Genomic DNA, 14,441 nt, shown 5'->3' with positions numbered 1-14,441 from the left:
AAGGTAAGACTAGCTGTGCTTTGGGATACTTAGGGAAATTAAGTCTTTAACAAAATGTAATCCAGCATTCTAATCTTTGCCTGGTGGCTCTTTATTCAACTGCAAAATGTGTTAATTTATTTAATTGTGTCATTTATCAACACAGCACATAATTACTACTACTATATAATGGATTGGAAAGACATACCCCAGTTGCCTGTGTAATCAGATATGCTCTTATATTACTTATTTCTAACCACTTTATAGATGGAAAAACAACCTTGCAGGCATAATTTCATGTCCTACTTCCTGAATATTAAGCAGAAAGGAAATGCACAGATAACACAACTTTAGACTGCAAGGCTGGTAACATCTGCCTTATGAATTACCCCCTCTGCTATTCCTATAACTGAACTCATTTCCCTGTCCTTTGATATTACATTTCAAACAAAATCTTGAGCAGACCTCATCAAAATAATCCTCTGGGCATCTGATTTCCATTCCCTCTGTCTTGCAGGTACAAATGATTTCATTTTTACATGTACAGGGACACTGAAAACCCTGAACAGGCACTAGAAGAAAAAGTCATATGAAATGGAATATTTAATGAAAGGAAGCAGCAAAGCTTTCATACAAATCAAAAAGATGCTGGTCTTAAGAGTTCACTGAAAGAATTTTTATTAATCTTATTACCCTACAGAATTGCTTTAAAAAATTTTCTTAAACACCACCAAGCTTTCATCAAAATCAGACTCTGCAATACAAGCAAAAGAATTCTTATTGACAGAGGAAATGTGATATTTGCATACTATTCAAAATAAGCAAAACTGAAAGATGAAGTGGATCCAAATGCCAATACTTCACTAAATTAGTAAGGGCACAAGCCAGCACGGTGCTGCGTTCCTTCAGCACCTTACAGCCAAAAGGGCTGGGGACACTCGGCACCTTGTCTAGGGTCTCATTGTGCAATTTTCTCGAAGCTCAAGGATAGCTAAAGGTGATAAATTTGGCTCTACTATCAACCCAATTTCACCCTAAATTACTCCATCTGAAATTTCACCCAGCAACAGCATAGGATTTCTATGGAAAGTTTAAGGTAAAAATCAGCCAACATATTGGGGTTGGGGGAGAAGAGGAACTCACTCCTGAAACATCTTCAAAAAAAAAAAAAAAAAAAAAAACACAAAAGGAGTTGGCCTAAGAACCCAATTTATTTTAATCCGTTGGGCTTGGTGAAGACTGCTGGCCTTTGAGTGGATTTAGGATTTAGTTAACGCTGAACACATTAAGTGTGCACAGCTTTGGTTCATATGGCTGTGATGGGGGAAGAATAGGCAAGAAGCCACAGGGTGGGCAAAACAACAGCTGGCTAACGCAACAATAAAAATGTATTTGCATAAGTTGTCACAGCTGATTAGGCTGATGGCCACCTGAGACTAGTGTGACAACTGAGATCATGCAAACATACCCATCTTTGCTTTTATTTTGTCTCCAGCCATCCTTCCTTTTTTATTTATTCAGCTGGGGTATCTAGTCATAATCCTAGACTGAATTATCTGAGGCAGGGAATGCATCCATTAATTAATTTGTGTCATATCTAGCACAGGGGACCCTTTATTGGAGACTACAGGTACCACAGTCATAAATAAATGGCCTGATTTTGAATGGGGAGAGGGCCAGATAGGTGGGGTGGGGGGTTCAGACTACAAGGAAGAGAGATCTTTCTGCCAACACATCTACTTAACACGTTCCTCACCCTGCTCTAGCTAGAGACAGAGCCACAAAGGATGCCCAGTCTGAGGCCCCAGAGGGAAGGGCCGAGGAGCTATGTCAGAAATTAGAAATAGGAGACAGTAATTTTCTGTCATACCCTGCCAGAATTTGAGCCACCAATGTAGAGTTGAAAGACTATCTGATCGCTGCTCCAATGGTCTACGTACAATTCATCTGGTAGTTAGGCGATCACATCAAAGTATCATAACTGGCACCCTTTGCGGTAATCAAAGCAAAAGCATCAAAGACTGAACGGGCCTTGCAAAAAACCTACTCTATGGAAGGCTGTTATGTGACTCAGCAGGTCAACGTTGGAGACCAATTCTGTCAATCTAGCCCCTTACCCGAGCACTGAAGTAGGTGTATTTTTGTGTGTGTATATACACATAACATACACAATTACACACAGATGTCAACATTTATGGTAGTATGGGAGGTAGGCATACAGATACTATCATGATGGGCACTATGTAAGATCTTACCCAAATTTTAATCATTAGTTTGATGATGTTTATACTCATCTTTTAATCCCTCCAACATGTTAAAGAGAAAAGATGTTATCAGTAAATTAACATGGCATATAGGAAGGTTTGCAAAAGTTGTACATAAGCAACTTTTGGATAAACAAATGTTAGTTTTATTCCCTCATCAAACTAAGAGTAAGCAAATTTTGAGCACTGGCTAGTAAATTTCAAGTTTAAATACTCATTTATGGTGATTCACCATCCTAAAGGATCTTTGTCTATATTACATTAACATTTACATTTGGCAAAACAGGTCTTTAAATGTATTAGCATCTATAAGCCAAAACAGTCTCAAGTTATTTATTAACACTCCCTCCCATCCCCACCGACCTGCTTCAATACAGCACATCAGCTTTCCACCCCACACCCTCCTTTTAGCCAGTCACTGGCAACAAGATGACTTCTTAGAAAAACATCTACTAGACATCTGGATATATTTCAGGGCAATACATGTTTATGACTTGTAATCCAGACCTCTATTTACTGCCACCAGTCTAAGGGAAGAGCTACACAAGACAGAGAAATTTTTGTTTAATATAAGCAGCAGCCTTATAACAAACACAAGTTCCCTATAACAAAAAGGATAGGTTGATTCAAACATTCCCATAGGGAGAAAAATAGTAACTTACATACAATAGCAGAAATATCTGATAGGTGTCAAAATATACTAAACCCTTTTCTATACAAAAATTGTGGGTTTTTTCCCCTATTTATGGTGCCTGATTTTTATACATATATGGGATGAAATTCACTCTTATGTAGAGAGTCCACACAAGACCACTTACCCTAAAGATGGAAGCTAAGTGGTGCACAGAGTCTAGTGCAAGCTATCTAGGGTGAGGAATTTCACCAGGACTGAATCAAAAACTTGGTAATATTACTGGAAACAGACACTACAATTATGCAGCAATGACTAGGTCTCCTTGATATCTAGGAGGAAGTGTGTCCACTTAATGGAATTACTAAAATTTAAGTAATTTAAACCAAATCCAAAAGTGAACTACATTTATTTAGTAAATTCCAAACTTAAAATATCAAAGCTTCAAAATGAATAGTCTATGCATGAGGCATAGAAGTAAAAGGGTCAAATGAAAATAATCAAACTTGATTAACGGTCCTTATGAGGTTCAGTCCGAAAACACTGTGGCAAGAGTTAAAATCTTTCCAAAAGAGCTCATCTTTATTTTGGTGGGTCTGTGTTTATTCCATATTTCTCCTTGAGAAGTTTCAGCTGCTCTTCTTTCTTCTTTGTGTCCATTTTTTGGAATGCCTGTAATAAAATCAACAAAACTACATTAGAGAAGAATATTCTTTACAATTTATCTCTTACTGAGTTTTTAATAAGGCATATTAGTTACACTTCTTAGGAGACAATACTACAGTTAACACAAGTTACCATGTAATTACCATAGTCTTCAATTAAGATACGGAAAAATATCATGATTTTAGGGTAAGTGAAAGTAATTCTCGTCACTACACAGCATAATTCTTCAATACTGGACAGTGTCCCAAGGAAATGTGGCCTAGAAATCTATATGCTTGTCATTGTGCAGAGAAACAATGTCAAGAGCTCAGAGATCATTTCTTCTAACCAAGATCTTGTCTCCTTTGGCAGGGACCCTAAAACTAAGCCTGTGGGAAGCAATGCTGCAATCTGCTCTTTACAGCCCACCTTGCTTCCCCCAGTCCAGTCCAATAAGCATGTTCTTTGCACAAAAAAGAATCAAAGCTAAAATGAAACCCTGTTAGCTCATATAGACCATCCCACTCCAAGTTCAGCATTGTTCTCTAGAATATTTAAATCAATAGCTGCAATAAATCCAAATAATTTTCATTTTAGACTAGAATGGAAAATTGATAGCATACCACATATTTAATAGTTAGTTTAGAAAAACAAGTGTACTTACCCTGTTTGCATTGTAGTACAAGACAACAAGGTATCTGTTGCACACATTGAATCCCGACAGATGATCACAAGCATTCTTGGCATCAAAGATGTCTTCATAAACTACATATGCTGTTCCTCTAGTCTCTGGAGTGTTTCCACTGCAACGTAAGATCAGTTTTAATATTAAAACAATATGAATATAAAATAATTCCAATAACAATTAGCAGTGACAGCACAGATTATGTTAACTAATACGACTTTAATAAAAACCAAGATTTCTAATGACGTTTTCTAGACTTTGAGATACATCCTTGCTTTCCATACCAATCTTCGTTTATTATTATTTCTGGCTCTAATTTTGTAAAGAGTGACAGCAGCAACTATATGCATAGTATATTCCAAGTTCAATTCATCTCCTCTCTAAGAATGATTATGAAAGCCTTTACTATGCATTATGGCGGTTTCATTCTTGGAAAGCCTGAAAACTGTTACATCAGTAAATTGCTTAAGAGCTCAATCTTGTATTGTCAAATAAAATCTTTAAAGCTGAAGTATTGTGCGTGATACCACTCCAAGATACCAGGAACCTAGATGGATTGCTATTTCAGCATATCACACACATAGACAGAGTATGTCTACACTGCAATTAAAAACCCACAGCTGGCCCGTGTTAGCTGACTCCGTGTTTAATTGTGGTGTAGACGTTCTAGCCCGATCCCCAACGTCTACACCACAATTAAACAGCCCCTTACCCTGTGCCTGAATTATCTCACCTGCAGCCCTTGGTTTTTAATTGCAGCATAAACATACCCAAAGAAAGCTACATTGGAACAATAGTGCCTCAACTTCAAAAACTGTGCTGGCAGTAGATAACAGAGCTTAATGTTCCCTTTCTGTTATCTTATTTGTATTGAATTTAAACAAAACCAGGTCTCAGTACACAAACAATGAATCAATTAGTGCTTTGTAGACATTTCTTCCAAGATGAAATCCTTCACTTAAAACCAAGCATAAAGGAAAAACCTTCATGTTTATTCAGTATCCTAATAACTAGCAGCTAGACCAGTTTATGCTGTGATGTGTTGGACCTGATAAATTAAGCAAGGTCTGGGTCACTTAGTATTTAAGTGTTCATTGGAGATCTTCCATCCATCAGCACAGGAATTATGCTGGTGACCAGATAGATGATACACTTCCCTGACTGAATGATAATGAAGTTTACTTGTAACTATATTCACTCTAGCTTTCCTTTGTTCGATGCAATCTCACTGTTCCTACTTATATCCTTTTGGGTCATCCTAAATAATAATTCTCCTTCTTTGTCTACACAAGTGTTAGAAGGATAGGAAATTTTACTTGGTTTAGCCATGCTACTCATTTAATTCTTTTACACCTTCCTCAGCTCAGTCCATACAGTGCTGCCCTAATCATTTTTGTTAATCTTTTCTGAACTTCTTTTAATATGTCAACAGTTTTCTGATATTGAGATAGCTAGAACTGTATGCTGTTGTCTAGGTATATAAACTCTATTTTCAGCGTGTAGTAGGCGGCCTGCCATTTATGCAGTATAACTGTTGAGAATGTTATGCCTCGCTAATTTGCTGTCCAGTATCCAATGTATCGGTCTAAGTCCTGTTAACATAAGAACGGCCATTCTGGGTCAGACCAATCATCCATCTATCCCAGTATCCTGTCTTCCAATACTGTGCCAGATGCTTCAGAGGGAGAGAACAGAACAGGACAATGTATTAAGTCACCCATCCCTTGTCATCCAGTCCCAGATTCTAACAGTCAGAGATTTAGGCACACCCAGAGTATGCCTGGGTGTGCCTGACCACCTTGGCTAATAGCCATTGATGGACCTATCCTCCATGAACTTCTCTCATTCTTTTTTGCACCCACTTATATTTTGGCCTTCATAGCATCCCATGGCAACGAGTTCCACAGGTTGACTGTGTGTTGTGTGAAGAAGTACTTCCTTATATTTGTTTTAAACTTGCTGCCTATTAATTTCATTGGGTGGCCCCTGATTCATGTGTTATGTGAATGCGTAAATAACACTTCCTTATTCACTTTCTCCACACAATTCATGATTTTATGGACCACTATCATTTCTTTCGTAGTCATTTCTTTTCTAACCTGAACATTCCCAATCTTTTTAATCTCCCCTCACATAGAAGCTGTTCCATACCCCTAATTATTATGGTTGGTGTTCTCTGCACCTTTTCCAATTCTAATATCTTTTTTTGAGATGGGGCAACCAGAACTGCATGCAGTATTCAAGGTGTAGGTGTACAATGGATTTATATAGTGGCATTATGATATTTACTGTCTTACTATCTATCCTATTCCTAATGGTTCTTAACATTGTAAGCTTTTTTGACTGCTGCTGAACATTGAGCGGATGTTTTCAGAGAACTATCCACGATGACTCCAAGATCTCTTTCTTAAGTGGTAACTGCTAATTTAGACCCCATCATTTTGTACGTACAGTTGGTATTGTTTTCCAATATAAATTACTTTGCATTTATCAACACTGAATTTCATCTTCCATTTTGTTGCCGGGTCACTCAGTTTTATGAGATCCCTTTGTAACTCTTTGCAGTCAGTTTATATTATTTAGTCTCCACTGGAATTATCATTCCCAATTCAGTACAGTTTACACTGCACTGATGTATTTCAAATCTATTCTCTTCTTAGTTTAAGTGATTAGACTGCTATCTTATGGAGAAAACAGACTACAATATTTATAGCTCGCCCCGTTTGACTTAAGTGACTCACAGAGCTGCCTTTGAAGGAGAACCTTAAAAGCCAAGACTGTTAGATCAACAGCATTTACTGTAATATTGTAAATTCCCATTAGGTAGAAGGGTCTGTTTTCTCCAAAATAACTCTTTAAAATATTTAAAGTAAAAACTAGCCATGAACTTTGTTCACATTGACCTCTTTGATGCACTTAAACTGTGAACCAAATTTGTTCAAAAGCCACTAGGAAAAATAGCAGATCATATTCAGTGAATGTTTTTACTGAATACTAACAAAAATGAAATGCACTATGAATGAGTTCTTCACTAGACTGCTGGTTTGTCTAGGAGGAGAAATAGAGTCATATGGTTTATTTACCTCCCATTGCACAATCCCATATCATTTTCCCCAACCTGTCAACTTTTATCTGCTATGAATGTACTTTAAAGAGGATCTAGTATGCTTACAACTAAAATCAAAACAGAGGAGTTTGGCATCATATTTCTGCAGAAAACAATGTGCTGCTGCTGCTCACACTGATGGATCTTTGGAACACTTCCAACAATTGTACCCAATACTTACTGCTACATTTTTGTAATCAAAAGACTTACACTCTGATTTGCCGAATAGGTCCATATTTTCCAAAAATATCATACATTTCCTCAGCTGTGATTTTGTATGGTAAGTTTCTGATATATAAAATCCGATTGACTTCAGGAGGCAGCCGAATCTATAATAGAGACCACAGTTACATTTAGAATGCTCACTTCCAAAACTAACGCATCAAATGTAAATATCTCCCAGTTACCATACACCTTCTGTCTCACAGACCCTTTTGTGATCACACAACATCCATACACAACATGGGGGGGAGGGATAGCTCAGTGGTTTGAGCATTGGCCTACTAAACCCAGGGTTGTGAGTTCAATCCTTGAGGGGGCCACTTGGGGATCTGGGGCAAAATCAGTACTTGGTCCTGCTAGTGAAGGCAGGGGGCTGGACTCGATGACCTTTCAAGGTCCCTTCCAGTTCTAGGAGATGGGATATCTCCATTAATTATTATTTATTATTTATTATAACAACAGCACTTGCTGGCATGGAAAAACATTAGGAAAGAATTTGAGGTATCTGTAGCTCTATGGTCTATACGTATAAGTAGATGAACAGAGTCTAAGTTCGGAAGGGACCACCAGGAACATCTAGTCTGATCTCCCGCAAAACACAGGTCATAGAACTTCCCCAAGTAATTCCTGTTTGAACTACAGCATCTCTTTTAGGAAAACATCCAGTCTTGATTTGAAAATTGCTAGTGATGGAGAAGCCACCACAATCTCTGGTAAACTGTTCCAGCGTTGGAACCCTCTCTGTTAAAAATGTACGCCTTTTTTCAAGTCTGAGGGCAGGTCTACACTACCGCTTATGTTTATATAATTGATGTTGCTTAGGGGTGTGAAAAATCCACCCCCACCACCCCCAAGTGACGCAAGGTACACCGACCTAAACGCCAGTGTGGACAGCACTATGTCGGCGGGAAACACTCTCCTGCCGACATAGCTACTGGCTCTTGCAGAGGTGGAGTAATTATGCGGATGGAAGAGCTCTCTCCTGCGCTGCATCGGTGCAGCTGTGCCAATGTATCACTTCTAATGTAGACCAGCCCTGAATTTGGCTAGCTTAAGAACCAATGGTTGGAAAGTTGATTTCCCTTTGCTTGTTACACTGAAGAGCCTATTATCAAATATTTGTTCTCCTTATGGGTGCTGGCACTCGGTGGCTCAAGCCACCCCTTAACCTTGTCTTCGTTATGCTTAATAGATTGTGCTCCTTGAGTTGATCACTATACAGAATATTTTTCAACCCTTTAATCATTTGCGTTGATCTTCTCGAACGTAAAAATATTTCCAGTCTTGACCATCTGCCGTGGGACTTTTGATGAGTCATTTAAAGTCTCTGCGGACGTATCAGAGCAATAATACCTCTCAGCTAGGTAATTATTTGGCTCTCTCAGTGGCGTGTCACATGACACAATACAGGGGTAACTGGATGATACTACAGTCTGTGACAAGGAGGTTGGACTACATCAGCTAACGGTCCCCTCTGCCCCCAAGCCCCAGGACACGGGTGTGAAGAGCTTTGGCGGCGCTGGGTTATACGGTGCGAAGCGTTACACGGGAAGCCACAGACCTGGTGCAGTCTCATGCACCACCACGCGCCTCCGGGGCCGGGGCCGGGGCCTGACCCTCGGGGCTGCTCGGAGCGCGGAACAAGCCGGCCCCCAGACCGGCTCAGCCGAGGCGCCCCGAACCCGCCCCCCACCGCCGCGTGAGCCCGTCACCCCCGGGGCTGGGGCGGCCGCAGGCCCCTGTCAGCGGCCCCATCTCCTGCCCGGGGCCGCCCTGCGGTGGGAGACGGTTTGGGCGCCGCGGCGGGAGCCTCAGGCAGGGCGCGGGGATGGAGGGGCAGGCGGGCGCGGCCGGAACAGCCCGGGGCGGGGGAGCCGCGTTTCCCCCCCGGCGGCGGCGGCGGCGGCACTACTCACGTTGGCTCGCTTGGCCGCTTGCATCGCCATGTTGCCGTGCGGGGTGGGGGCCTTCTCCTAGCGGGGAAACAACGGGAGCGCCTCCGACTCGCGCCTGCTCACCCCGACAGGCAGGCCCGGACGCTATCCCAGCCTGCACTGCGGGCGCGCAGGAAGTGACGCATGACAACCGGATGGGGATGAAAGAAGCCGGTCAGTTTAGGGGCGGGGCTTGAGGAAATGACGGCGAGGGTCATGTGACTTTGGCCTCCAGCGTGCCGGGCGCGGTCATTAATTTGCCTCCCCGCAGTCCCCTCCTGCTGGGGATACCGTTAGCGCCTCTGGCCCCTCCCTCACTCCTCTATCCCCCACTCTTGCCCCTCCCCCGCCCTCTACCCGCTCCCCTCACCCCCCATGGCCCCTCCCTCACCCTTTCCTCCCTCCAGCCCCCACTTCTGCTCCTCCCCCCACAACACCTGCCCCACTAGTGCCCCTCCCCACTCCACTTCCCCCGGCCTCTACCTGCTCCCCTCACCCCCTATAGCCCCTCCCTCACCCTTTCCCCCCCTCCTGCCCCCACTTCTGCACCTCCCCCCACAACACCTGCCCCACTAGTGCCCCTCCCCTCCCCCGGCCTCTACCTGCTCCCCTCACCCCCTATAGCCCCTGCCTCACCCTTTCCCCCCCTCCAGCCCCCACTTCTGCTCCTCCCCCCACAACACCTGCCCCACTAGTGCCCCTCCCCACTCCACTTCCCCCGGCCTCTACCCGCTCCCCTCACCCCCCATGGCCCTCCCTCACCCTTTCCCCCCTCCAGCCCCCACTTCTGCTCCTCCCCCCACAACACCTGCCCCACTAGTACCCCTCCCCCACCTGCCCCTCCCCACTCCACCTCCCCGGGCCTCTACCCGCTCCCCTCACCCCCCATGGCCCCTCCCTCACCCTTTCCCCCCTCCTGCCCTGCTCCTCTCCCCACAATACCTGCCCCACTAGTGCCCCTCCCCTCTCTCCCCCACCCACTACTGGTCCTAGTCCCCCCCCCAGTCACACCAGCTCACCCGCCTCCCTCCTCCCTTCCCCTCTGCTCCTGCCTCTTGTGTTTGAATTTACTAAGGCCTTGGCTACACTGGCAATTCACAGCGCTGCACTTGCTGCGCTCAGGGGTGTGAAAAAACACCCCCCCTGAGCGCAGCGAGTGCAGCGCTGTAAAGCGCCAGTGTAATCAGCGTCTGCAGCGCTGCACGCTCGCTCGCAGTGCTGCAAGCTATTCCCCTCGGAGAGGTGGAGTACTTGCAGCGTTGCGAGAAAGCTCTCGCAGTGCTGGCGGCGCGACTACACTCGTGCTTCACAGCGCTGCCGCGGCAGCGCTGTGAATCCGCGAGTGTAGCCAAGACCTAAGACACAATGTAAATAACCCAGCTGAAGCTTTATGTCAGTCGGACAATCCATCAGTTCTGACCACAGCACTGTGCAGAACAGCGCAAGGCAGCGTGCAGACCAGTTTGAGGCTGGAGAAGTGGGGCAGCAGCTTACTTCAGTTCACTTCTAGCTAACTTCCCCAAATTCACTCCTTTCTGCACCGGGTTAGAAGCTTTGTCCTAGCTGCTGGTGTTGACATCAGGGATGTCAAGTTCTTGTTTTGTACAGCACTTCCCTCCCTTCAAGGGATTTCCTCTCCTTGGTGCTGCTGCTGCCATTACTCCCCACAACTTTAGAACTGGGCAAAATATTCCCAATTGCTTTTTCCCCGCAATGAAAGAAAAACAACCTTCCCCTACACATTTTCTACCATGGTCTTAAACAACCCCCCTCCATTTTTCAGCTAGATCTTCACAAAGTATGTAGTCTGGCTACAGTATATCAGAGCTGCCTCTTATATTTCTAGCGGTGGGAGTATAACCTGCTACACTTCATAACTTGGTACAGTAACTCCTTGCTTAACGTTGTAGTTATTTTCCTAAGAAATGCGATCACTGAACAAAAACACTGACCCAGGAACCTATCCTTGTAACAAAGCCCGATGCCAACTCTGTCCACATATCTATTCAAGTGACACCATCATAGGGCCTAATCACATCAGCTATACCATCAGTGGCTCGTTCACCTGCACATCTACCAATGTGATATATGCCATCATGTGCCAGCAATGCCCCTCTGCCATGTACATTGGCCAAACCGGACAGTCTCTACGCAAAAGAATTAATGGACACAAATCTGACATCAGGAATCATAATACTCAAAAACCAGTGGGAGAACACTTTAACCTGTCTGGCCATTCTTTGACAGACCTGCGGGTGGCTATCTTAAAACAGAAAAACTTCAAAAACAGACTCCAACGAGAGACTGCTGAGCTGGAATTGATATGCAAACTAGACACAATCAGCTCAGGGCTAAATAGGGATTGGGAATGGCTGAGCCATTACAAACATTGAATCTATCTCCCCTTGTAAGTATTTTCACACTTGCTTCTTATCAAACTGTCTGTACTGAACCATCTTGATTATCACTTCAAAAGTTTTTTTTCTCTTACTTAATTGGCCTCTCAGAGTTGGTAAGACAACTCCCACCTGTTCATGCTCTCTGTATGTGTGTGTATATATATCTCCTCAATATATGGTTCACTCTTTATGCATCCGAAGAAGTGGGTTGTAGCCCACGAAAGCTTATGCTCTAATAAATTTGTTAGTCTCTAAGGTGCCACAAGTACTCCTGTTATTTTTGACTTTAAGCAAAACGATGTTAAGCGAATCCAATTTCCCCATAAGAATTAATGTAAATGAGGGGCTTAGGTTCCAGGGAAATGTTTTTCACCAAGCCCCCACCAGCTCCACTGGGCTGCTCTTCCTGCAAGCAGTGGACAAAGCAGGCAGCTGACAAACGACATTATAAGGGAGCATTGCACAACTTTAAATGAGCATGTTCTCTAATTGATCAACAACGTAACAATGAAACAACGTTAACCGGGACGACTTTAAGTGAGGAGTTACTGTATGACCATTTCCACACTCACAAAGGGAGACTCGACATATATCAAAGGGAAGGGTTTCTTTCTCCACCCTTTCATCTCTCTAATATTAATGTCAAGCTGTAAATATTGTTGCATAATGTTGAAGATTTGCTGTTTCATATCAAATTTTTTCTGAGGCTTAGTGAACTTTAGTGTTTGTAGACAAGAGGTTATTTTTTGTTCTTAAAGTACTTCCCACTGGTAACCATCACTGAGTGACTTCTGCTGAGGAAGCTATTTATCTGCCCAAAAGAGCTGTGTCGAAGCAGGGGAGGCCACCCAGATTTATTAGGCTGAGCAAGAACTCCTAAATTCCAAATCCATCTCTGCACTGTCTCACTGTCTGTCCTTGAGCAAATCACCTATTTTCTCTTAGTTTCCCCCCTTCTTTTAAAGGGGATTGTGATGGGTTCGGTCCCAGAGATCCCCTTGGGACTGTCACCTGATGTGCTGAAATTACCTCTAAGCCCATTTTCCCTGTCAGCTTGGGACTTCCAGAACCCTGTCTTGTTGAGCCAGACATGCTAGCCTGCTGCAACACAGACCCAGGGACCAGTCCATGCCCCCAAAGCTGCAGACTTAACTGAAAACAGCTTAGGTAACCTGTTTCCAGCACCCAGACACCCAGTTCCCAATGGGATCCAAACCCCAAATAAATCCGTTTTACTCTGTATAAAGCTTATACAGGGTAAATTCATAAATTGTCCGCCTTATATAACTCTGATAGAGAGAGATGCACAGCTGTTTGCTCCCCCAGGTATTAATCACTCTGGGTTTATTAACAATCAAAAGTGATTTTATTAAGTATAAAAAGTAGGATTTAAGTGGTTTCAAATAATAACAAACCGAACAAAGTAAGTCACCACGCAAAATAAAGCAAAAACACACAAGTCTAAGTCTAATACATTAAGAAACAGATCACAGGTAATATCTCATCCTCAGAGATGTTCCAATAAGCTTCTTTCACAGACTAGACCAGGGGTCTCAAACACGCGGCCCGTGGGGCTGTTTTCTGCGGCCCGCGAGCTCCTCGCGGCCCCCCTGCCCTCCCCCAGCGTTTACCTAGAGCGGCTCCGGCCCGACACGCACCAGCCAATGGGAGCTGCTGGGGGCAGTACCTGAAGCAACAGCAACACACAGACCCCTGTGCCCCTCCTCCCCAAGGCTCCGGCCACTTCCCGGAGCGGCGCAGGGGCAGGGCAGGGCAGGCAGGGAGCCTGCCCTTCCCCCGGTGCGCGCTGGGCCAGAGCCCGCCCCCTGAGCCCCTCCTGCAGCCGAACCCCCTGCCCTGAGCCCCCTGCTGTACCCCACACCCGTCCTGCAACCCGACCCCCTGCCATACCTCCTGCACCCCGACCCCCTGCCCTGAGCCTCCTGCTGCACTCCACACCTCTCTTGCACCCCGACTCCCTGCCCTGAGCCCCCGCCGCACCCCGCACCCCTCCTGCACCCTGACCCCCTGCCCTGAGCTCCCTGCTGCACCCCACACCCCTCCTGCACCCCAACCCCCTGCCCTGAGCCCCCTGCCTCATCCTGCACCCCTCCTGCACCCTGCCCCCCTGCCCTGAGCCCCCTGCCGTACCCCGCACCCCTCCTGCACCCTGACCCCCTGCCCTGAGCCCCCTGCTGCACCCCGCACCCCTCCCGTACCCCGACCCCCTGCCCTGATTCCCCTGCCGCACCCCTCCTGCACCCCGACCCCCTGCCCTGAGTCCTCTGCTGCACCCTGCACCCCGACCCCCTGCCGCACCCCACACCCTTCCTGCACCCTGACCCCCTGCCGTACCACGCACCCCTCCTGCACCCTGACCCCCTGCCCTGAGCCCCCTGCCGCACCCCTCCTGCACCCGACCCCCTGCCCTGAACCCCCTGCCACACCCTGCACCCCTCCTGCACCCCAACCCACTGCCCTGAGCCCCCTGCCGCACCCCTCCAGCACTCCGACCCCCTGCCCTGAGCCCCCTGCTGCACCCCGCACCCTCACCCCCTGCGAAGCCCCCTGCTGCA

The 14,441-nt window shown here is 45.4% G+C and overlaps 1 protein-coding gene across 1 annotated transcript; it reads right to left on the bottom strand.

Moving 5' to 3' along the window:
* Positions 1-633: 633 nt before the first annotated feature.
* Positions 634-9,602, bottom strand: SF3B6 (splicing factor 3b subunit 6). The gene is made up of 4 exons (XM_065400730.1): positions 9,449-9,602; positions 7,521-7,639; positions 4,184-4,322; positions 634-3,546 (listed from the first exon to the last, which is right to left on the bottom strand). Exons 1-4 carry the CDS (start codon positions 9,476-9,478, stop codon positions 3,457-3,459), a joined length of 378 nt encoding a protein of 125 aa, XP_065256802.1. The 5' UTR covers positions 9,479-9,602; the 3' UTR covers positions 634-3,456.
* Between the last annotated feature and the right edge of the window lie 4,839 nt (positions 9,603-14,441).

This window comes from Emys orbicularis, chromosome 3, assembly GCF_028017835.1.
Source record: "Emys orbicularis isolate rEmyOrb1 chromosome 3, rEmyOrb1.hap1, whole genome shotgun sequence".
Classification (NCBI taxonomy): Eukaryota; Metazoa; Chordata; order Testudines; family Emydidae; genus Emys; species Emys orbicularis.
Note: the sequence above shows the minus strand (reverse complement) of the source record. Positions and strands in the feature narration are given on the sequence as shown.